This window comes from Ornithodoros turicata, unplaced genomic scaffold (genome assembly GCF_037126465.1).
Source record: "Ornithodoros turicata isolate Travis unplaced genomic scaffold, ASM3712646v1 Chromosome16, whole genome shotgun sequence".
Classification (NCBI taxonomy): domain Eukaryota; kingdom Metazoa; phylum Arthropoda; class Arachnida; order Ixodida; family Argasidae; genus Ornithodoros; species Ornithodoros turicata.
This window is the reverse complement of record NW_026999320.1, coordinates 3,324,561-3,350,564: the sequence shown is the minus strand read 5'-3', so window position 1 is coordinate 3,350,564 and position 26,004 is coordinate 3,324,561. Positions and strand designations below refer to the sequence as shown.

General features: G+C 44.3%; 1 protein-coding gene across 1 annotated transcript; it reads left to right on the top strand.

The window, feature by feature from the left end:
* Positions 1-12,598: 12,598 nt before the first annotated feature.
* LOC135372680 (uncharacterized) lies at positions 12,599-19,927 on the top strand. The gene is made up of 7 exons (XM_064606175.1): positions 12,599-12,847; positions 12,940-13,135; positions 13,841-13,947; positions 14,696-14,792; positions 14,917-14,993; positions 17,737-17,956; positions 19,842-19,927. Exons 2-7 carry the CDS (start codon positions 12,943-12,945, stop codon positions 19,925-19,927), a joined length of 780 nt encoding a protein of 259 aa, XP_064462245.1. The 5' UTR covers positions 12,599-12,847; positions 12,940-12,942.
* The last annotated feature ends 6,077 nt before the right edge of the window (positions 19,928-26,004 follow it).

Below are 26,004 nucleotides of genomic sequence, written 5' to 3'. Positions count from 1 at the left end.
TGTTCAACGGAACAGCCAGTCCCCACATGAGGGAATTGTGTATCTTTCGTTACAGGTTCCCGTACCCGAGAATGTTGATCTTCCAGTCCCACACATCTACTACACATCTAACCAAAAGGCAGTGTATGGAGGAGCATCTGGTGAACTGATTGTCTTGCAGCCAACTTGCAGCCTTGAAAAGGCACTAGCACTCTGCTTGGCCATCTACTACATCAAGAACCTCAAGTACCCATTAGCATTTGCTCAAACACTTGTTCTCTTACAAAAAGTTGTTTTGCCACAAGACTCAGTTCCAAGAGGTTTGATGAATGCGACACTCAGAGGCATATTGTCGAAACTCAAGAGCATAAAGGTAAACAAACACTGAAAATAAAAGGCAGTGTTCTGTTACAACATGCCTCGAATATTTTGGTCTACAGCCTACATTTATGAGTGCCTTACATTTTTATTGAATGGAAAATGTGTGTTTCTGCGCACCCAGCAACAGAGATATGTAGCAATGCGCAGCTGATTTTGCTCACAAATTGTGCAATTTATATATTTTATGAAGTGGAAGTCCCTGCCGGACTCAGTTTTACCATTTTCATCTAGTCATGATGTATGTTTTTTCTGTGTACCACATTCCAAGTCCCAACAATGGGAACAGTGCTTTACCTTGGGCAAGTTTGTTGTCCATAAGTATTCGCAGTTTCCAAGTGCTGAAACAACTTTGACTTGAACAGGAACATGGAGAGTGGAAGGACCTGTGCACAGGTACGAGCGCAACTATCAACTGTTTTGTTTCCTGGGGTATCAAAAAACACTGCAAAAAAAAGGCACCGGAGGGGGACACAGAAAAGCGAGAAAAGGGTTCAAGGAATCTGAGGACATGGAAGTTGCGTGTACTGTTTCTTGTGCCTCCCTTTTTGTGCGTGAGGAGTTCTCTTGATTGCCGCTTTCATCATTGTCGTTTTGGTGTTGCTGAAAGCGATGGAAGGGGTGCTGACGAGATTTTTTTGTATACTCCGGCTATCACAGTTGTCCTGTTAAGCAAGGGTGAGCATTTGCAACGAACACAGCGTTGCGCCAGGGGACTGTTTTCTGCCATATCCATATGTGCGCTCCGTCACTCTTCATGCATTAATGAAAACCAAAGACCACAAATGTGCATACGCAAGTACACCCCCTCTGAAAATCGTTTTCCAGTTTGTATACAGCTTCTATGGAGAACGAATCTTGCCTGTCCATTACCAATCTAGTCGATAAAAACTCTAATAAAGTTGGAAACATGCTTGTAACCAGTAAACTGTATACATTTCCTATAGGGAAATGTGTATACAATTTGTCGCCATTTCATATATAACCTGTACATGGTGATATGTCGGGGAGACTAAAAGCCTTACCTCCCGTCAAATCTCCCGGCATTTCTGAGTCAGCCCCCACCCACTTCGTAACTCGACAATTAAACATGGCGGCGGTGGACGGAAGAGCCGAGAGACGTAGGTGGAGTGACGTTGCAGGTGAAGCACGAATGCTAGCAATTATCTCCTCATCAGAAGTGAAATAGCGCTTGAAATTGAAGTCAACTACGAATGTCGTGTAGAGACAGTATTTCCAGCATACATAGGATAGCCACCATATCAACAGAGATTATCATATAGGCGGCAAATGCAACTACTGAAGGATGAGGCAAGGCAGTTCAAAAGAACGTGCTTTATCAGCAGTCCCACAATATAAATTGATCGTGCGCATATGAGGAAACATTTACGCATAAGCATGATACTTATTTATTCTTGCACAACACAATTTTTCTGTCACAAGCTGTAAGAATACTGAGTTCTTGTGCACGTCTGATGCACTTGTTAACATTCTTTGCCGACGTTCTTACTCTGGTTCACCTCTACAATTCCCTGGGCAGTAACACCTTCCCAAACAACATCCTGCATAGAAGAACATATTGACATTTTCACAATATAAATTGGTTACGCTCATATGAGGCAGCATATTTACAGCATTATTTCTGTCAGCGTGTTTCCAACGCCAAGGTTCTGTGCACAGGGCACAACAATACGGAGTCCTCATGTATGAGTGCCACACATTTGTTAACATTCTTTGCCACTGCTTCTATGACATTGTTACTCTGACTAACCTCTACAATTCCCTCCACACTAACGTCTTCCCAAACAACATCCAGCACCTTGAGTTTAGGAGTAAGCTGCAGAAGCTGGAACACAACCTGTTTTGCACATGTGCAGCTGCTGTGGCCACTTCCACAGACCAACAAAATTTGCTCTAGCCTTCCAAACTTGCCATCTATCTCAAGAAAGGAATTCAGTCTACGTGACTTGTCTGATGAGCGTGTGCAATAGGTGAACCCATCTATTGTAGCCTTGCTGAAAAGCAGCCCCCTTGGACTTGCTTTACCTTTCCCATGGAGTATGACACCAGATACACTTGACGAGTGCTTCCTCAACTTATACCCTTTGAGAAAATACCTCATGAGCTCGTTAACAGTAGGATTCGTGTTAGAAGATGAACACACACGCCAAATTCTAGGCAATGAGGACATCAGACTGAACTTTTCAATTACCTGTGTTTCAGCATGCCTCGTTCCACATATCAGCCTAGTCAAATGACCATTGAAATCCTCAAAGGGGTAAGCGGAATAGTTCCAGAGTGGGCCCCACATGTCCACAGAGTCAACAAGGTGACTTAACAGGTGTGCATTGTACGTCATATTCTGTAGGCCATACAACGTTTCATACTCCTTCAAAAAAGCACGCATCTCTTTCCTTGCTTTTCGCAACTGATACACTGGGGCCGAACGTGCAAGGAAGAAGTGCATTAGTTTTACAAATCTAAGCCAGTTTCTGTAGTATGCTTTTGGCAACAGACCGCGGAGGACAAGGGAAAAAAATACCAGCCAGTTTCTCCATTCGGAAGCTTTCCAGTACTGGCGTTGCTCCAGTGATCTCGGAAGCCTTGAGAACTCCCAGATCGGCTGCAGTGCACACAGTTTTCTGTCTACCTCGGACAGCAATCCCCCAAGGCTATATGGAAACCTAGATTTGTGTTCAAACCACATGCACGTTGTCTGCCTGACAAAGCCAGAGCACACAGCGTGCATGTAGTCAACAACAAACCCAGCTGGGAATGAAAAGAACGACAGAAAAAAGAGAACGGTTGCACCCTTGATGCCAATCTGGGCTTCACCAGTACTGTCAGCTCTTGCAGCATTCTGGCGGAAGGGGAGGTCAGTCCTCATGACAGGCTTGGGCACATGCGAGGAATACACACGTACATGACCCTTCCCTTTCTCCACCACTTCACCTTCTTGCTCACACCAAGCACATCCGTGCACGCCGTTGAACTGATGCATGTTCATTAGCATGGCCCTTGCAACTGTATCAACAGTGCATGGGCCTGTAAACACACGGGTAGTTCGCTCATTTCCGTGGCTGTCCACCCATTGCAAGCCACTGTGGGACAGGAAATTCATTTGATCAACAAAGGGCTTCATGAATGTGTTCATGTTGGGCTTCGTTGCACCAAACCAAAGTCCAGCAAGGAGTGTGTGCTTAGTACGATCCTCTGGCGGGAGCCGGTTCACCTGTACCAGAATGGGCCATATGCTGAATGCAGACGACATGTAGACAGGAACACCTTCAGTGTTCCATGTAACGATCAGGTCATCGTCCTTAGCAGGGAGGTCATGGTAGGCGCTGCTGGTAGTAATGTGACTGACGTTAACGGAATGTGCACGAGGAAGCGTTTTGAGATTCGTGGAAGGGTCGGATAGCAGATCAGTAAGCTGGCAGGTCAAGTCCAGTGTTATGAAATATTTGCTGTCGGCAATCAGCTTTGCAACATTGTGGTCAATTTCACATTTTTCGCAAGTGAGTACACTGGTGTCATCGTTTCCCAGATAGCACAGGCAATCAGGACAATAGAGATGGTTGGTCCTTGTTCCCTTGCTGCCTGTGAACTCTTTGAAAAAAGAGTATTTTGACGTTGGCAGAATGGCACTCTCCGGTAAATGTGCCTGAAGGAGCTTAAGAAGCGACTCCGTTGCCTCTTTGGAGCCATGATGACGCAAAGCATGTCCCATGATGAGAAGGAGGCTTTCTCCTTTCGTTATTCTAGAGCCAGGATAAAGGTCAGCATGCTGAAAATGAGCAAGTGCATTTTGTCAGCAAAATGTAGTGGACAAGGAAAGGCCTCTTGTGATCCAGTTCCCGAGCCCACCCATAAAAACATTTGTTGGTGTGCTCCAGATTTTTGCATACTGACTTTCACGTGTCTGAAATTTTAATAATAAGTCATATGAACTACAAATGCCTGTGCAAACAAATCTACAAACAGCAGAAATTTTTATCACATGTATTTTCAATGTCCTATCTTGCTTTGCAAGTGCTGTTTGTGAGGATAATGCATGTGGGAACCAAAGAATGGGAGGAAATGGGGCATGCAGCACAATACTCGTGCTGCCGTGCACACCAGTGGTTTATGCTCTGCCGCTGAACATGGGATAGATACCTTGATAGACCACAGTTTTGTGTGTGCTGACAATGAGGTCGTCAAAAAAGGCCAGTGGAACTTCACACAAATGGGCTGTCAGTGTGGAAAATGTGAGGATGTTGACAGTCCTACCTTTGAGAGGCAATTGTTACCTGGATCACTTCATGCATTCCTTACAAAAATAAGCAACGGTATGTTACCCATATTTAATGGTATTAAACACCACCCAGGTAAGATTTTCCATGCAAAACTTACATGAAAGTGACTCAATTACTTTTATAGGTAACCATAACTACAGCTTAGTAACTTAGTAGATTGTGGCTTCAGTAGCTAATTTATTTCCTTCTGGCACATAATTGTACACCCTAACTAAATGAACTGTGACAGCCACGCCATCAGTGTTCCATGTAGAAGTCAGGCCCTCATCCTTAGACAGATTATATTTTGAAAGCAATCACCTTTCATACATTCCCCATCATTTTGGCGCTCTCTGCCACTTGTTGTCTTTGTGCCACAAAACCCACAATCACATTTTGAAAGTAGTTAAAATGCAGTTATAGCAGAGGCTATGAGTTGACAATGTTGATTGTAAAATGCATCAAGTAGGCGGTGGTTACCAGTTCACTGTACTGATCAGGGATCTGTGGTGATGCATCAGTCGTCGCCGGGTACTGTGTTTCCTCGTCATCGCTGCTAGAGGATGAGTCGTGATGTTCATCCGGTAGTGCCTGCATACCAATGTATAAATATATCTAATATATCCTTTTATACCGCGTGTCCGACGAAAATCTCCGCAGCCCATTGTACGAATAGATCGATAAACGGAAAACTGAGGCGGTCATTGTGGTACTTGAGTTATAAACAGGTTCCACTCGTGGTGTATAGCCTGTTGCTAACTCAAGTACCACTAACAGCGCCTCAGTTTTCCGTTTATCGATCTACTCGTACAATGGGCTGCGGAGATTTTTGTCGGACACGCTGTATACCAATGTATCCAGTATGTATTTTTTGATTTTTGCACTGAACATATTGCCTGTAAAGAGCTGAGGGAATCTGTATAGATGACTGATGACGCAATGCAATGTTGTAAAATATAGTTGAGTGTTATGATGATCGCATAAACCTCTGCACTGAATATCGACATGATTTTGTGTAAACGATGAGTTACTGTGACTGACCCAGTTACCATGGCACAAGATACACCAGCATTAGTCTTCGATCCGTCCGTGTAAAACGCCACGTGCTTTCCAAAGCTTTCCCTTAAACTCTCGAACTCCTGCTGCAGCACAGTCGTGGAAGTATCGCTTTTTCTGTACTTGGTCAGTGACGAGTTGGAATGTGGTGGTGGTTGCCATGGAGGCAGGCCCCCACCAAATTGCAAAAGCTGGGTGTTGTAGTGGGTAAAATCATAAAATTCAACTTCTCGTAAAACTCGCATGCTAAAAGGAGGGACGACTGAAGCCTTGTTTAAGAACAGTTGTTCAAAAGGCGTCCTTGTAGCGCATGAGAGCGCCGCATGTTGTGGATAAGTACGAGTCTTTAGTGCGTACATGACACTAAGATAAGCTCGTCGACTTCCTAAAGACCACTCCTTGCATTCGACGTATAGGCTTTGAACGGGTGACGTTCGGAATGCTCCGAGGACCAGTCGCAAGCCCTGATGATGTATGGGATCTAAGCACTTTAGGACAGACTGGCGTGCCGATCCATAAACTGCACATCCGTAGTCCAGCCTGGACCGAACTGTAGACATGTAGACCCTGTACAATGTTTCTCTGTCTGCCCCCCAGGACCTGTGAGACAGGACTTTTAAAAGGTTCAATGACTTCACGCATTTAGCCTTCAAGATTTTGATGTGGGGAAGAAAAGTAAGCTTTTTGTCAAAGACAAGACCTAGAAATTTACATTCTGTCCCTATAACAAGATCACTGCTGTTCATTTTAAGTGATGGCTCGGGAGACATTCCTCTAACTCTTGAAAATGGTACACATATGGTCTTGTCTGGGGAGAATTTAAAGCCATTTTCACTGGACCATTTAGTTAGTCTGTTAATTGTGAGCTGCAGCTGTCTTTCGCACATGGCTAGGTTGCAGGAAGAATAAGATATTTGGGCATCATCAACATAGAGCGAGTACTTGACTGAGGTGGGTATAACCTTAGCGATAGAGTCCATTTTAAGAATAAATAGAGTAACGCTCAAAACAGATCCTTGAGGAACACCATTCTCATGTACAAAAGGACGCGAAAGGATTGTGCCGAGTTGGACCCTGAACGATCTTCCCTGTAGGAAGTCGGCGATGCAGTGGAACAGACGACCACGTATTCCACATGAATGCAAATCAAGCAAGATTCCATATCGCCATGCGGTATCATAGGCCTTTTCAAGGTCGAAAAAGACAGACACACAATGTTGTTTTCGTACAAAGGCTTCACGTATAAAAGTTTCTAAACGAACAAGGTGATCCGTAGTGGAACACCCCGTCCGAAATCCGCACTGATATTGGTCAATGCACTCATTTTCCTCAAGATGGTGTACGAGACGGTTTATCTACCATTCGCTCAAAAGTCTTCCCAAGACAACTTGTGAGTGCTACAGGCCTATAGCTTGATGGATCTGACGCATCTTTTCCTGGTTTTAAAAGCGGGATAACAGTTGCAACCTTCCAGCGAGAAGGGATATGTCCTCTTTGCCATATAGTATTCAAGAAATCAAGAAGACTTTCCAGAGAAGTGTTTGACAAATGCTGTAGCATGGAGTAGGTTATTCGATCTAGTCCAGGCGCTGTGATTTTTGATGATGACATTGCCCTTACCAATTCTATCATTGTAAAAGGCTTATTGTAGGAATACTTCTCGTAAGCTCCACTAGGAAAATTATGTTTCTCCTTCTGTTTTTTTTTTTATTTTTAAGAAGTCGCTACTATAATGCAAGGAGCTCGAAACCCCCTGAAAATGCTCACCAAGAGCATTGGCCTGTTCATTCATGTTCTGACACGTTGTGCCATTTACTTGTAACAATGGGACAGTAAAGCTGGCATATTCACCCTTAATTTTCCTGAGTCTGTCCCATACTATTTTTGAGGGAGTCTTCGTACTTAGTGATGACACAAAATTTCTCCACGATTCACGTTTAGCTTCTCTTCGTATCCGCCTTGCTTTAGCCCTGGCCTTTTTAAATAGAATTAAATTTGTTGTTGTAGGGTATCTTCGAAAGGTACCCCATGCACGGTTTTGTTCTTTACGAGCTGCCTCGCAATCATTCGTCCACCAAGGCTTTGGGCACTTGGGGAGACGTCCGGATGTTTGCGGAATAGAATTAGTGGCTGCCCTAATGATCGTGTCTGTAATTTTTTTGCTCATTTGTTCAACATCCATACCTTGAGTAGAAGACAGTGAAATATCGGCTTCTCTCTGAAACATGCCCCAATCTGCCTCTGATAATTTCCAACGAGGTGGACGTGTTGCAAGGGTATTTGAAGACAGGTGTAATTTTAAGGTAACTGGGAAGTGGTCACTTCCACGAGGATTTTCATCTACTGCCCAGTCCAGCATTTGGAAAACGGATGGGCTACACAGAGAGAGATCTATTGCAGAGAATGTCTGTGTGGCAGCGTTCACGTATGTTGGTGTACCAGTATTGAGTAGACACACCGGCCTTGAGAGTAATAGCCGTTCTAACATTCTGCCACGACTATCCGCCCTTGTGCTGCCCCACAAGTAGTTATGGGCATTGAAATCTCCCAATAAAAGAAAGGGTGGTGGGAGCTCGTCTAAAAGACTTTCGAGTTGTTTTTGTTCTACCAGGCCTGACGGCGGTAGATATAAGGAACATATGGTTAGGACCCTGTGAAGACATACCTGAGCAGCAACTGCCTCAAGTGTTGTTTTCAGTGGAAGGTGTTTTGTAGGGATGGTCTTTGATGTGAGGATAGCGACACCACCAGATGCACGTGCTGCACCAGCTCGATCTTTTCGGAACAGGTTCCATCGCCTGAATGTATGTGTGTGTTGTGGATTCAGATAGGTCTCTTGTAATGCAAAACAGAGTACATCATACCTATCCGAAAGATCATTGACATCGTCAAAATTGGAGAGGAGCCCTCGACAATTCCACTGAAGGATCGCCATAATAGAGAGAATGAGGGAGGTGTGTATAAGACATGTCTGCACTATGAAGAAGAAGAGTGTACTGTTTGAGGGAAGCTTCATTATTTTTTCTTTGGGGCCATTATTGGCTGTCTCGGAGTTTTCTTCCGAGCAGCCGCTAGTTCTTTTGGAGATATATCAGGAAGTGAGCCACTTCGTGAAACATCTCCCTTAGGCTTCCTTTTGGATTGTGAGCTCACGCTCGTGAATGAGCCTTGTGAGCTCGTGTCATCATCGCATTCCATGGAGCTTGCCTCCACGGTTTGCGATGATGAAGGTGGCGTCTGTGAAAATGACGCCACGGAAGAGGCTTGCGAAACTTTTGTTACTGTTACGGGAGGTGGTGTTTGAGAAAGAGGTGTATGTGTTTCTTCACTTTGTGTTGAATTTTCTGTCTGTGTTGCGCATGAAATCATCCTTGGTTTGTCTTTAACGACAGATGAAAAGGATTTCTGGAACAGGAAGGGAGATGCCTTCTTCCTGGCTTCTGGATAGCTTAGTTTCTATGTAACATTGATGTGCATAACCCCTTTCTCAAACTTCCACTTTGGGCAAGACCTAGAGTATGAAGGGTGGTCACCTGAACAGTTAACGCAGTGATCAGGCCCTCCGCACTCTTTGGAGTTGTGGTCCTGTTTGCTGCAGCGAGCACAGCATGCAGACCCTCTGCACGCATCGGAAGGATGGCCAAAGCGGTTACATTTAAAACATCTAAGTGGGTTAGGAATATATGGCCGCACTTCTGCAGTCAGATATCCTACCTTCAGTCTTTCTGGTAGAGTCGGGCAGTCGAACGTGAGAATCGTGTTGCGTGTCGTTATATATTCATTGTTTTTCCTGATTTTTATTTTCTTTACATCAATCACCTTCTGGTTTTTTAGATTTTCCAGAATCTCTTCTGAAGGGACATCGATGAGTTCTACTAGTGACACCACACCACGGCAGGTATTAAGAGTTCTATGCAAGGTTGATGTTATGTTGATTCCGAGCATTTGTTGTGTATTCAGTATGCGCTCACAGTCGGCTTCCGAGGTGCATTTCAGAAGTAAGTCACCCGATCTAAGGCGCTTGATTTCGGTCACATTCTTTGACAGGGATGCCACCGCCTTCTCAATGAAGAACGGCGACATTCTCCCTAGTGGAGTGCTTTTCTCAGTATCAGTGCTCACACTACTGACAACTATGTATTTAGCTTGGAAGGTGTCGGACACCTGTTTGAAAACTTCGGTTCGCGGACGCTTTCCGCCCGCGATCAAGGAAGAAGAAGAATATTTTACCATAAGAGGTTAAGGAAATGAATGTTCCCATTGGTCACCCACACTTCACATTCATACATGTGGGAAGGTCCCGGAGTTTTAAGGAAAACCCATCGGCCGGGGTTTGACCAAGACCCCGACCGCCACCGTTCAAGGCTTCTACCCTTCGCCTTTCATCCCCTCGGCACGGTACGGATAACACCTTAGGACTGGGGGCTGGGGTCCGTGGTGGCGCCACTCACCAAACACCAGCCTAAACCGGTGCCCCCTGCGGGGCCTTGCACTGAGGATCGCTTGAAATTATGCAAGGAGTTTGAAGGTGCGAGGTAGGGATGGAGTGTTCTAATGCTTGCTAATGCTTCATCACAAGATTTTCTGTAATTGTGGCTCGCTGCTTGTTTCTCAGTGGTTACACTCGATTCGCCTCGTTCTGCTGTACATGGGATAACAATTTCAATAGTCCACAATTTTTGTGTGCCTACGTATGAGATATAAAAAAAAACTACATACATATGTATACATATGACCGTACATATACATATGTACATATGACTATCAGAGTGCTAAGTGTGAGACGGGTTTGGCAATTATGGTGTTTTTGAGAGGCAACTGTTAGCTGAATTACCTCACACATTTCTTAAAAATTTAAAACACTCCCTTACCCATATTTAACAGTAACCTTTGCAAGGCTACATTTTTGTGTGCACAAGTAACTTATACCTAAATCACATTCAATAGGTAGTTGTAATTGTAACTTAGTTACGTCGTGGTTTTAGTAACTAATGCATTTCTTTTGGATGCACAAGCAACTTAAAAATATCTAAATCACATTCAATAAATAGCTCTAATTGTAACTTAGATATTTCATGGTTTTAGGAACTAATGTATTTCTGTTGGATGCACAAGTAGCTGAAAAATAACTACATCACGTTTAATAGATAGCTGTAATTGTAACTTAGTTATATCGTGGTAAAAATTGCTCAGGCAAGCTGTCTTCCACAAGGAACATTAAATACACCTAGCATGTAGTTATTTGCTCATGGTCATAGTAGTCTTGTATCACAAAGCCATGAATTATTATTATGAAACTTACATATAATGGAACTTACATGAAACTTACATATAATTATTAGTATATGTAATTGTACCTAACTTAATCACATTTTGAAAGCAACTTGCAGTTCTAACTCGGTTAACTGCAGCTAACTTGTTCTGTTGACATGCACTTAGAGATGACTCTTTCACTTTGCAACGTTGATAGTAAAAATGCAGTGAGCAGGTGGTTGTTACCATTTTACTGTACTCATCAGGTATGTGCAGTGATGCATCATTCGTAGCCAGGTGCTCTGTTCCCTCGTCATCGCTGCTGGAGGATGAGTCATGACCTGAGTGATGTTCATCTGGTGGTGACTGTAGACCAATGTATAAACTATAAGAGGCAATCTTACCAAGGAAAACAGTGAAGAGCGCCACAAAGCAAGATCCAAAGAATGTAGTTATTTTGTCTGCTAATGATATCGGGCATTTTCATCAGGCACTATCGGATCGGACTTTATGCAAGGAGTTTCGAAGTGAAAGATAGGGATGGCAGGTTTATTACAAGGCAGCAGGACATGATTTTACCACCGGCAGAAAAAGAGTAGCCCGACATGGCGTCTGCACAGTTGTGGTTGATATAGTACAGTAAGTTAGTGGTCATGTTAAGAACGTGAAAATTTCACAGTGTTTCCCTTCCATTCAATTTTGGCATGTTCTGCCTGATTAGTCCCAAGCAACGTGCTCTTTGCCTTCTAGCTGTTCTGTTTAACATTAAGGATTTTGCTTTTTTCTTTCCTTTTTTTAGTTCGGGCAGACAGCAACACACAGGAAAACTGGTAGGTAGCTGGGTAACTGGGCTGGTAGCCCAGTCCCCTTGTCTGAATGCATTATTATTAAAAGGGGACGCCCCCCCCCCCCCTCTTCCGGAGTCATGACCTCGGACGCCCCTGTGGGTGCGGTGTAAAAAATATCCATTGTCTGTCTTCCCTTTGGAATGCCGCGCCAGGCACAAATTTCCCCGGACTAAACCCAGTACCCGTGGGTCAAATCCAGCAATGGGAATTAAGAGCACGGAACTTCGGCGAACACAGGTCAGCTTTCAATTTACCACTGCGTCCCTGTCTGATCCCCCCCCCCACACACACACACACACACGCACGCACAAATGTACACACTTTCTTTTTTCCTTCTTTCTTTGACTTACTGTTTCGCTCTCGTCGTCGCTCGTGATATTCCCGGACGCTGATGTTGGACGGGACTGCTCAGCTGTCAGTCCAGCTGCGCTGCTTGAGCTCTGACATGTAGATGGTGCTTTCCTGTCACGCTCCCACCGAGCTGTGGTACTCCATGGAATTGTATTCTCGGGTTGAAACAGCCACTGTCTATACTTTTTTGCGCGAGGACGATCACCCATTATTCCGCAGAACTTGCTTGTTTGAAGTTCTCACCACCTAATTTCACCGATAGGCACCGGCAACAACCTTCACATTCTTTGCATTTCTTTGCTGCCCTGAATTACTGCTTCATGGACGCAGAAACCGACAGTACGCTGCACGAAACGCAATCAAGCGGACCAGGAAACCAGCGTGAAAAGTAGCAGTAGCCAATGTAGTAGCAGACGGAGACGGCCGACAAACAGTAGCAACGCGAGATCGGTCTTCGCCGACAAAATTGCAGGACTTTCTACCACTGATATGCTTTTGGTAGGTAGTTAGCTTATTTCTTTTGTTGTTTATATTTTTACTTCGATAACACGATAAGACAGGCAGCGCTCGGAAGCACCGTGCGGCAGAGCCGCGCGGTACCGAGAATGGCTTGGCGGCCACTAGCCGAGTCACGGAGAGCCGAATCCACATCCATCCATATTCTGGGCAAGCTCGCGAAGAGGCGGAAACCGGCGGAAACGAGCGGTGAGGAGCCATTGTTCTTTGTGATTTCATGGATGGTTTCATCACGATTTACGTTCATCACGATGGTTTACGTTCATCACGATTTGTGACAGGAGATGAGCCACATCCTAGTGAAATGGCTGACAGAAGAAAAGTGGGACGTGTACCCGATAACACGCCTGCTGGACCAGAAAGTAGCTGCAAGTATCGCCAGAAAGCCGGCGTCCGTTTGTGGCTATACAGGAAAGGCCTTCGATGTGCAGTGGGACCCGTCCGAGGAACCATCTCCAGCCTTCTTGGTTGCAGCAGGTGCAGGATACGTTACACTTTGCACGTAGCATTTCTGTTTCTCAAGTGCGCGATGATTAGTCAGCTTCTGTCGGGGATGCCACGATATTCCACCGTTAAGAATCCAGTCCAAAATCCCAGATTTCTAAATTAAAGCTTTAATGCGAAGAATGGCGTAACGATAGTGTTGGATAATACATATTACAAACAAACCTCGCTGTATTGAGTGATTTTGACGTCAGTAGAAGTCATTGTCATGAATAAAAACCAGATTTTTGGCGATCGTTAGGCTTAGCATGGCGGCAGCAAAAATTACTGGGTTTTGGTTAGGTTCGGTTAGTTTTCAGAGGTTAGGTTAGTTAAGGTTTTTGTTGACAGTTCACGACGCCGTTGTGGGGCTACCCACAGTTGGGTACGCACGTAGCGCTACCCTAGCGCCGTTTGCGATTTTGAGCACGGTGGATTCTTAACGGTGGCAATTCGGTGTATCGTGGTTTTCGGACGCTGTTTTCTATAATGCAGTGTTCTCCGTATCGTTTCTTCTACATGAACGAACACAAAGCGCTGTTCGCTCCAGCATGCAGTGTTGAACAATGCAAACTCTGGCGTCGTTGCAGGCGGCCACTGGTAGTTTCATGTGCTTGAAAAAAAGAAATAAGTTCAGAATGTCGGTCGATCTGCTAGTGCTTTCGATGGTAATTCCGCTGCGGTATCTCTCATTACAAGGCGATCATAAGAAGATGGAAAAGCTGCGTGCTGAACTAGCGCAACATTCTTCGACGGGAGGACAACAGAGCGAGAGTGCAGCGTCAGCCACGAGCCATGCCGAGCGGGTGAGTACACTGCAGGAAAATGCCAACGTTTTCTTTGTGTGCTCAGCAGATTGCTGAGCTGTGTTTCTTTTCGTGGATATCGTATCTGTCTCAGTGTTAATGCCTTTCGCTGCTCCCCGTCGTACGAGGTGCATTCCAAAAGTGAAGCCTAGTTAGCTCTTGAGAATAACTTTCGCTTCACTTTGCTGTGCACATTTACCAGGCATTTTAGTAGCGTTGCACAAGTTTTTCTGTATCGTGTGCATAGCCGTCTAGGAATTCGGCGTACGGCCCACAAAATCATCGCCACCCCTGTGGTAGCACTCCATAAAGCTGTGTGCTATTGTTCGAGTTGCAACCTGAGCAAAGCCTTGTGTAGCCTAGTTTAAATAAGGACTGGGAACGGTGTAGTCGTGACTGCTTCTAGTGGCTCTGTGGCGAAGGAGTAAAGCAGCAGTTTTCGCGTGTTCTTGCACTCATGTTCTCAGGAAGATCGTGGCCTGGCCACTTAGGCTTCCACTCTGGGCTTCATCGCCACCATTTATGTGATGGCCCCCGAAATTTTCGACATCATTTCCGTTCCTTGTCTCCACCCATCGTCCTCCCATGAGATGTAACGAATTCACGACAGTTTAGTGGTGACACATAAGTCAAGTCAGACGTGCTATGCAGTCTCAAAACTGTCTCTGTTGTCCTCACTCTTGGGATGCGCCTGATATGTAGAATTGACCAATCGTGACCTGCAGTTGCCCATTTGTCCCTGTCATAGACCACTGACTGCTGCAAGCATAAGGCAGAGGTCAAGCAGCTGCGGAAGAATGTGAAGGAACTCGAATCGGAACTGTGCGAGGCGGAGAATAGATGTGGTGTGTATCAGACCCCCTGTGTTGCATGCGCTTTTCATTAATCGTCCTCTTGTGTTTAGTTTCAATATTCCTTCCTTGAAGCCTCCTTTCGTAGGAAGTAGTTATCAACTTTCTCTTTCCGCAGATGCCGCAAAGATGGTGAAGCGACTCGAGAAACTTATAGACAAGCTACAAGGACGCACGGATGTGACACCAAATGAAGTGAGTACGCTTCATTGGTTGTGGCGAAGTGTAACACACAGGGTGCATGATTAAACTGATCAAAGCGCTCCACAAACAGTCACACACAGAAACCTTTGTGGTAGTGGTAACATTCCCTTCGAGCGGGTAATTGTGAGCTTAGCTCTCACAAAGAATGTGTGAAATCAGGCAGGTTCAGCATTCTTTTATCAAAACACCGGGCATAGCAATTTCAATATATCTTCTTCGGGACCACCAATGTGGTTCAATAAAAAAAGAAGTTGGCAGACATGCACTTGACAGTTAGGCCCCCCAAAAAAGCAAAAGCTTTAGCTTTATCCTAGAATATGGCCAAACCCATAGGCCTGTGCTGCATCAAATTGTACTAGTATATATACCCTGTCATCGTTGCAGCACGAATTAATAACAGGGACCGTCCACCAACATTCAGGCAGTTGGAGCTGTCGTACTGAGTGCCAGAAATTTTCTTAATCAAACTGTAGTCTTTTGTCGGTCACTGTGCTGGAGGAATGGGTGGTCACATTCATCCTTTCTCCTTAAAGGATAACATTCAAAATCAGCAGATGTCTTTGCTTCCTTCTTTCCCCTGTGTTACGCATGGGGCGAATCGTGACTCAGTCCATGCCGCCTTTCACATGTGCTTGTGTTTTGCGCTTGACCGCTCCTCTGTGTCATGTATTTTGTTCTGTTTTTGCCGTCGGAGACGTTATCGGAGATGTTACCGTCAGAGTGTTTAATTTGGAACTGAGCGAAGTGGTGGTCAACCTGTTGCTCACCCTGTTGCTCACTTGATCGCTAGCGAGCCAGTCGAGAACCAACCATGGTTTGCGCAGTGGTGTAACAGCCCAAACCTTGGTATGAGACGATGTGAAAGGTGTTGCAGGGATATTATACAGGGTGTTTCATGAAAATCCCCTTGCTGAATAATTCGTGAACAGGGGGCGCGATCGAAGAAATTTCTTTTTGGTAGAGATTCTTGGGACATCTGCCATGAACTCAGTAGCGAGCGAGTCATTTGCATACGGTCACTAATTAAATAAACATGCTAACTTTTAACTTTTACTTTGCACGCTTACGGAACTTCTGTTTTACGCATCGGGACCTTCGGCGAAAAATATTCCGAGAAAAAAAACCGCATCGACACTTAGTGATTTTTTCGAGTAATTAATCGGTTTCGGTTTACATATTTCTTGCGCGGAGCAGTGCACCAATGCGCTCTTTGGATCAGCTATCCGGCTGTCAATTTTGTGTTCATCCGCCTGGTTGATACACGGGGTTAACGGAAGGTTAGGAACAGCCGCAAGGGACGATTTGATATTCGTTCTCAAAGCGACTGGTAAACGGCGCTGGCGGTTCTGTCGTTCCGTAGGTGAGATAGCATGCTCTTATCATGGATGATGACGAATGCGCCACGAGTGCTGTGAACTAGTGGGGTACACTCTTAAAAGTTGGCTACACCACATAGCACGCTCCTAGCCAACCATCATCCCGAATGACAACGTTCTCGCTCGATTTGTTGAAACTGCTATGGGGGGACTTTCCCCCTTATGTTCGGCATAATTGACAGTACAAAAAAAGCGTACACCTCCCATTTTCCTCAAATCAAGTGAGAGAACGTTGCTATTCGGGATGATGATTGGCTAGGAGGGTGCTATGTGGTGTGGTTAATTGTTAAGAGCGTACCGACTAGCTCACAGCGCTCGCGGCGCATTCGTCATCATCCATGATACAGCACGTTATCTCACCTACGGAACGACAGAACCGGCAGCGCTGTTTGCCAGTCGCTTTGTGAAGGAATATCAAACCGTCCTTGCGGCTGTTCCTAATCTTCCGTCAACCCCGTGTGTCAACCAGGCAGATGAACATGAAATTGACAGCCTGATAGCTGATCCAAAGAGCGCATTGGTACACTGCTCCGCGCAAGAAATATGTAAACCGAAACCGATTAATTACTCGAAAAAATCACTAAGTGTCGAATGCGGTTTTTTTTCTTGGAATATTTTTCGCCGAAGGTCCCGATGCGTAAAACAGAAGTTCCGTAAGCGTGCAAAGTAAAAGTTAGCATGTTTATTTAATTAGTGAGCGTATGCAAATGATCCGCTCGCTACTGAATTCATGGCCGATGTCCCAAGAATCTCTACAAAAAAGAAATTTCTTCGATGGCGCCCCTTGTTCACGAATTATTCAGCCGGGGGATTTTCATGAAACACCCTGCGTATTTCATCCTCTGGTTGACTCAGCCGTGGTGGAAGCAGGTTAATCAAATATGGTTCAACTGTGGTCGAAGTGTCAGTCGAAGCAGCAGGAGTGTTAGTTAGGTTACAGTCTCCGCCTTTTCTCATTTTACTGATTTTAGCGGTTTGACCTAGGCCCTGCTGACAGCAGTATTATCAGCAGCATCTTTCATGATAACCTATTTTTTCCTCGTTCCTCAACAATCTGTTACTTGCACGTGCATAAATGACATGGAGAATCTGTTTATAGGACGCCACGGAATTTGAGCTTCTACGTCACGGTGATACACATACTTTTAAACCACATTCGCAGAAAAATTAATTTTTTACTACAGAGAGGTAGGGACTAACATGTGTTCTGGTGGATAGGGAATTTTCTTGCAGCTGTCAGGGAAAACCCAGAGAGAGCAGGGAACTTCAACAGTGCAATTTGGTAGACACCTTGATGACTGCACCAGTGTTTGACTGAACTTTGATGACTGCATCATAATATGTTTGCTGTCTTTCAGGAGGACATTGGGAATGGAGTTCTCGTGAACAAGGCCGTGCTGGACCGACTTAAGAACAGTTTTGGCTGCAATCCCTGCAGGTTTGCACGCAATCTTGCAAGTATGCTGTTTACAACAGAGGAACTACGTGGCCACTCACTGTACGGGTCAGCACCCAACATTAAGAAGGGATCTGCAGCGAAGCCAGGACTTGACAGGAAGCGCCTGGATGCAATCCTTGGTATGGCTCCCCCTGTTTGTTTGTTTTTCTTGTGTGTGTGTGTGTGTAACTGGGGCATCATATCTAGTTGTATTTTATTAATGCATACATCTGTATCTGTAGAAGTTAGCCTCAACTATATCGCAGTTTCTGTAGTCATATGGTGCACAGCCTAAAAATCGTGGTTGATACACGTATGCAGGGTGTCTTTACGGGAAGCACATCACTTCAGAAATGGCAATAAAGGCTAAACAAGTGCCACTTTGAGTTACAAATTGGTGCTACGTAACAAGTAGTGCCTGTTTCTAACTGAAGTAGCATAAAGAAAACATCATTTTCTTCCATCGCTCTCTTTGTGAAGCACGCTGTTTCCAGTAAAAAAGACACTATACATAGGGCCTGACTTTTTTGGGTCATATGTGAATAAACCTGATATTTACCCCCTGCTGCTGACTGAGGTCAATCTGTTGATTTCATATGTTGCACTGCTTTAAACATTCCATTTATAATTACCCTTTAACGGAACATTATCTGTACTGTATTGCTGCCACTTAGTACAATGCTGTCTATAGGTAGACTCCCAAGTTTCACAGTTTAACCACGTTTTTCCCCGAATTAGCATCTTGAATCAAGGTTTGCCTGCTCAGGGTTATACCCCATAACTGCACCTAGGCTTGGCACTCTATGCCAGCAACATACTAATCTTCCACAATATACACAGTTGACTTCTCGTGTTAGTGCTCCTTAAACTACAGATAAAGGGTACGACAGACGTTAGTTCTACAGTAAAGTCATATATTTTCGTATTCAGTCAGGTGATAATTTTTCCACTCAAGTTGGCACGAATTTTTGACATGATGTTATTGGCCTGAGTTTTGCCCCCCGAAGGCTTCAGGTTCTATGTTCGAGGTGGTATGCAATTTTTATTTAGATTGGTGCTGCTGTCTGCATAGCAGTACCACCAACGCGTTGTGGTGGCAAGTAGCAATTCTAGTATTCCTTGAGTGTAAGTGTGCAAAATTTCACTCATTTGGGTGCACATGGAGGATCGCAGCGTCCACTTTTGTGGTTTCTTGTGTACGGCGTGCTGTGATTTTTGCTATGCGATTGAAGAATACCAGAAGTGTGCATCAGATTTCATGCAGGGCTCGGGGAAAATGTAATGCAGGCTCTTGTGATGTTAAGCAAGCACTCGTAGAAGTTAGCATGAGCCGCGTACGTCAGTGTTCGAGTATACTGGAATGCCGCGAATTTCTGCCGGGGTCCCTTACACGCTTGTGCTTCTGTTCACATCCCAGGCACAAATTTGGCAGCAAGACTACGCGTATCAACAATCTGCAGTGAAAGTCTATTGGCAACTACTTTACAGCAAGACGTTGGATGGCTTGACACTTGCCCCAACCAACCAGCTCTTGAACCTGGGCAATGGTGTGGCATCTCCAACATGTTTGTCTTTGCCACTGAATGTTCGACCAGCCTTCAACTGAGCATGCCTTTTAAACACTCGTGTGCGCGACTCATGCTTTCTCTTCCAAATGCTTGCTTAACCACTGTCAGAGTCGTCACATTTTTCCTGACATTTGCACAACACTTGGTGCACATTCTCTGCTGCTTTCTCGCATCCGTGTCAACAATCGCCACACGCCTCACACAGCAGACAACAAGAGCGTGACGCAATGACCATCCATGTGTATCCTCATCCACATCAGTGACATTTTGAATGCTGACTCTCAAGAAATAGTGGGACTGCCAGCCACCACCACAATTTATTTGCAGGACTGCTGTTTAGATGCCAGTGCCAGACTAAAAAATTTTGGAAAGCACCTTGTATAAGTCGGGCATGCAAGGCATAGTGTGCTACAATTTTTTCTAATCTCTTCCTTAATTCATTGCTTCATTTTCACAGATTACGCATCAAGCAAGTTTGGGGTGCCTGTTGGCCCGCTGAAGAAGAGTCTTGCTTCCATGATGCTAGAACTGAAGGATGACTGAGTTCCTCCGATTGGTGATAGTAGTAGTTGTGACACACCTACAGAACTTGCATATCAGTGTGTGCTTATCAGTGCAGGGTGCACTTGCTTTGGCAATTTATTATTGCAACTTCCCATTATCATCTTTCCCATTATTGTTGCGCCTTCAACCAGGTTCATTCTGGGGACTTCACATATAACTTGTGGACTACTAGTCATTTTTTGAAGCAATAAAGTTATATTTTTACAAGTGCATGACAGCGTTCTTATTGCTGCATGCATTGGGATCTGGCACACCACATTTAGGGTTCCATATACAGAGTTGATACAAGCGTGAATGGTTTCTGTATAGAGTTTCTATACAATATTCTCTCCAGTTCCTGTATAGTATTGTTTCTAGTTTCTATAAAATATCGTTTCCAGCTTCTATTCAAATTTGCTATCCAGTTTGTATCTGTTTCTATCACCAATTATTGAAAGGAACCACATTGAAGCCAGATAAATGCCGTATACACTCTCTATTCAGGATTAATGCTCTCATTCTATGTTGTTGTGTACAAACTCTATACAATCTAGAAAACTTTTTTTCATAGGGGACAGTCCCCTGGTCACATGGCGCAACACTGTGTTTGTTGCAAATGTTCACCATTGTTCCACAGGACAATTGTGATAGCCGGAGTACAGGGAAAAAATCACACAGAAAATTACAGAAGCGTACCTTACTACTTCACTGAGTATATGCATGCGTCAGCAGCCCTTTTATGTCTCTCAGTAACAACGAGGTGCCAAGAAAGCGTTGAATGATGAAAGGGTTTATGAAGTCAACTGCTGGCGCACATGAAGGAAGATGCGAAGAGCGGGACCTCATGCCTCCAGATATTCTTTATTACGTTTTCCTCCCTCCCTCCTCCAGTTTTTCGGTACTTTGGAAGCTAAAATAGTTGATAGTGGTGCTCGTACCTTTGTACATGTCTTGACATACCGCACTGTTCTTGTCCAAGTCAAACTAGTTTCAGCGTTTGAAGACCAAGGAGAAGCAACTATGGCCTTCACAAGTTCTTACATGTTTTTGGTATCTACTTATGATTTGCCCTAACCGAATTTCAAATGTTCGTTTTATATTTACTATGAAGTTCTTGTCATTCAATGTCCTTACAGCAGCTTCAAAAGATTGATGTGCTTTTCCCAATCCAGGATTCACTCTTTCTTCCTTATACTTCATTGCTAGGTACTTTATCTTAAAAAGTGGAACAGCATCATGCACCCCAAGATGTTAGTATTGGGACCACACTATTGCTGCTTTGATGTTGAACTTACCATAGCTTTATTGAAGGGGAAAAGTGCATATAACACTTTGGGCAGCTTGAGTTAAGCTTCTACTTTTACCAATTTTTCTACCTCCTTTAGAAACACTGTGGTGTACTACTGCATTGCTGAATTAGCGAAAGGTTATTGCATATTGAGAGCTATTTTTATGACTGCGCATAATAAAATCTTGTGAAATTCCTTCTTTCTCTCTCTCCCCACTTTACATTCACATGTTCTACAGAAGAAACACGAAATCTACGCGATCCGTCAATTTCCGTATGGATCCGGACAACTGTAACCTTTACATCCGGGTACGCGAGGGAAGACTGTAACCTCTATTTACAGGTGAATTGTGTAACGTTTATAGAGGGTATTACCCATAGGTTACAAGGTAACTTCTAAAATAGAAGGTACAAATTTTGAAATTTTTACCCTCTACTAGACGGTACTTGGTTTAGAGTGTAGCTTCACGTGTTTATCGACATCGCAAAGATTTCTACTGGCCCTGCTGACAACACCGTTTATATGTTGATCCCACTTCAAATCCTCGCTAAATGTAAGACCTAGGTATTTATGTTTACTGACTTGATTAAGTGGTCGCCCATTGGCGGAGTACTCAAAAGGAAGAACATTTTTCTTTTTAGTTGTTATTTTCATGTGCACACTTTTTTGCGTACTAATAGACATCTGCCAAGAGTCGCACCAACTTTTGACGGAGTCAAGGCATGTTTGCAAACATTCCTGGTCTTGGGGTGACCCTACTTCCCTGTACAACACGCGGTCATCTGCAAACAATTTGATACTAGAGATAACTGCATTTGGCATATCATTTATGTAAAGTGGGAAGAACAAAGGGCCAAGGAATGATCATTTTCGAACTCCAGAGCTTACATTCGAAACACGTGAGTTTATACCATCAAGGTGCACAAACTGTTGCCTCTGAGTAAGGTAGAATTCCAGACAGGATATAAGTTTGTCATTATTAAGAATTGAACGAAGTTTTAAGAGTAGCTTTGAGTGAGACACCCTGTGAAAAGCTTTTTCAAGATCAAGAAAAATCACGTCCACCTCTTTGCCAGCATTAATGGATATCGCAAGATCATGTACAAACTCAATAAGTTGATATGTTGTAGAGGAACCCTTTCGAAAGCTATACTGGAGCTCACTTATCACAGAATGTTCTTCAAGGAAACTAGACACGTGACAATAAACTATGTGCTCGAAAATCTTAGAACAACTTGACAGCAATGAAATAGGTCGATAATCTTTGACGGATGACGCCTGTTTTTTTTTCGGAATTGGAATAACTTTCGCAATTTTCCAAGCACGAGGAATCCACCCTGATTCATATACTTTCCGATATATCAACTGTAAGTAAAGTGAAATCCACACTGCGTTGCGCCTCAAGAAACCGTTTGGAATCCCATCAGGTCCTTCACTCTTTGTTACGTTTAGGCTGAGTAAAAGATATAAAATGCCAGGAGAGCTGAATAACACATCGGGGATTGGTGGAATTACCATGCCAACACTATAAGGTAGGCTCGTCTGGTCATCAACAGAGTAAACTGAGACGAAATGATCATTAAACGAATCTGCAGTGTGACTCGCACTCGAGGGCATTAAATCAGTACCTCGCCAATTAGGACTTATATGCCGCCAGAACTTTTGTGGAGAACTAACCATGAAGTCACGCAGGGTGTTACAATAGAATGTGTGTTTATTATTGCGTATAATGTCACGTTTTCTCCTCAGTTCTCGTACACCTTCGGTATCAGAACGACCCCTTTTAGTTACCCTATTTATGCGGCGCTTAAAGGGGTTGTGAATCCAAATCCAAATACTACATAAAATCATGTTTGAAATGTAGATTTATTGGTGCCAAACATCTCCGTCGAAACCCTTTCACGGTGCGCTCCCGCGCCACGCAGTTATGACGCTTTGAATATGAGGAGATCCTTTCACTCTTGGCCCGCCTCCTCCTCGCCCGATCTCGGTATGACGTAGTACCGAGCGCGCCACGGAAGTGCGGAGTTCCCGTTCTCATGACGACGCCTGTAAACAGGGCCGCGGCGAGCGCTTGGACGAGACTCGGCGAAGAGAAATGAGCGGAAGGGCTATGACGTAGAGCCATAGAGCAACCGGTCAAGGCGTCACTTCCCGCCGACTTCATGGAGCTGCCCGGCACCGTTTGGCGCCACGGTCGGCGGGAGCCTCGAAAATTTGAGATTTTCAAAACTCTGTGGCATAAAAAATAATAGGAGGTTAGAGGTGGGACTTTGCGTACGGAGTGCGTGGAGTAAGGCGTACAGACTCTGCCAGAGACAAGGGTCTATCCGTGTGGCTTCTCAACCCCTTTAATGTGGATAACTTCACGCGTAGTACATGGCCTCCTTCTTCGTGCTCGTTTCTTCCGCAAAGGAACATGGGATCGCAAACTGGACATTACAGTGTCAATGAACATCGACCAAACCCCATCACTGTCAACGTCGGGTACCATTGCGGAAAACCTATCAAATTCTAAGGCGAGGGGATCAATGATCGCAGTGTCATCGGCTCTTTCAAAATCATAAAAATATACATATTTGTTTGAATCCTTTCTAGATGGTGACAGACGGCAATTAAACAAGACAGTTTTGTGGTCAGAAATGCCCTCCACAATATCACAACAAAAATCAGTCAACGGTCGATTGACAAAAACCAGGTCAAGAATAGAAGATGTCATTGATGTAACTCTAGTTGAATGAGACATTGCATGTTGTCAATTGAATTTGTAAGCCAAGTCAATCAACGCATCAGCACTACGTTTATCCTTACAGGTGCCTTCAGTAAGAGAATTCCAGTCGACACCAGCTAGGTTAAAGTCACCGCATAGAATGATTTTGTGGTTGTCCTTGAAAATATTTCTGATATAGTTATCTAACGATTCCAGCACGGATACATCAGCATTTGGGGGCCTGTAAACAACTCCAACAATTACTTTTCCTATTGCTGTATTTAGCTTACACCAAACACTTTCCAAATTCGGATGAGGAAGGACAGAAAAGTTTTTCTTTAACAAGAACGCAACACCCCGCCCCGAGATACTCCATCTTTTCTAACAACTACATCAGGAAATATCTCATCGGAGCCAGTATCATCAGAGAGCCATGTTTCCGTGATAGCCACAATGTCTGCATCTTGTGCGATAAGCATTGCTTCAATATCTGTTTTATTTAAGACAGTTCTCGCATTGAAACATAAAATAGACAGCGGCATAGATTCATTTAGTTTTTTCCAGCACGTGGTCTTGGTGACTCTTTCTTTGAGGATGAAACGTGTACTGCTTATCACCTATGATAAGCTTATCAAACCGTAGCCGGTATCGTTCATTTTGTTGTTTAGCAAACCTGATAAGTTCACTGCGGGCTTTCCGGACACCGGTGGAGAAATCCTCATTAATGTAAACATTAGTTCCCCGCAGTTTACTAGAATTAGATAAAACAACATCCTTAGGCTTGAATGACAGAAGATGAACAATATTCAGCCTGTTCTTTTGCTTATTGAACTGCCCAACTCTGTGAGCTCTTTCAGCGTCACTTTCGGACATATTTAAGCCTAGACGCTCATGACAGAAATTCCTAATTTTAGCCTCGGACTCAGACCAAGTTTCAGACGCAGAGTCGGGAAGACCAATGAAGACTAAATTATTACGTTTCTGACGGTTTTCTAGGTCTTCCAGCTTGGAGTCAATTAGGTCAACCTTACGCGAGAGGGCTTGTGTTTCTGATTGCACACTCTGGGTACTACTGACAAAAGCAGCATCGAGCTCCGAAACTCTAGCTGCAAACGAGGTCAGCTGGATCTCAGTAGCCTTTTGCTGCTCCTTAATTTCTATTATTGCATCGTGTAACGACTTCTGCCCTTTCTCTAGACGGTTCAACGCATCCAGAATTTTTCGCATATCATTAGGACCAGGATTCTCTTCGATATCACCACTCAAAATAAGCAAAGAGGCCATGGCATACATTGCTTGGATCAAAAACAAGAACAGCATACAAAAACATCTCAGCAAAGTGGTACACGGAAGCTCCAATAGGAAAAGATCATTGCTCTTGACACTACTGTAGGTGTTACTAACCTGTAGAACGAAGCACCGCGGATTGTTGATCGTTGTACTCCAGAAGGAGCATCAAAGTCCACTGGCGCCAAAGGCAAGACTGCTGGCTTTTATAAGTCCCGACGGTGGCACCACTGTTGATGTGGTTGGACGCACGACAGGAGGGTAACTGATATGAATGATGTAGTCATAACCTGTCGGTGATAACGTAGGATTGTGCACCGTAGGTAACATAACGTGGGTTTGGCGAAATATTTTCTGCGACGTGAAGTAGACTGAAGACACCTCCCCGGAATCTTGGATGAGTGCAGACAAATTTGCCAGGACCTGTAGAAGGAAGCACAGCGTATTATTCATCGTTGTACTCCAGAAGGAGCCTCCGTGTCCACTGAATCCAAAAGCAAGACTGCTGGCTTTTATATGTCCCGATGGTGGCACCACTGTTGACGTTGTAGGAAGCACGACAGGAGGGTAACTGATATGAATGATGTAGTCATAACCTGTCGGTGATAACGTAGGATTGTGCACCGTAGGTAACAGAACGTGGGTTTGGCGAAATATTTTCTGCGACGTGAAGTAGACTGAAGACACCTCGCCGGAATCTTGGATGAGTGCAGACAAATTTGCGAGGACCTGTAGAAGGAAGCACAGCGTATTATTCATCGTTGTACTCCAGAAGGAGCCTCCGTGTCCAC

Coding starts and splice junctions, on each gene's coding strand:
- LOC135372680 (XM_064606175.1), top strand. CDS start 12,943: ATGAGCCACATCCTAGTGAAATGGCTGACAGAAGAAAAGTGGGACGTG. Junction 13,136..13,840: donor AGCCTTCTTGGTTGCAGCAG/GTGCAGGATACG, acceptor TCTCATTACAAG/GCGATCATAAGAAGATGGAA. Junction 13,948..14,695: donor CCACGAGCCATGCCGAGCGG/GTGAGTACACTG, acceptor TCCCTGTCATAG/ACCACTGACTGCTGCAAGCA.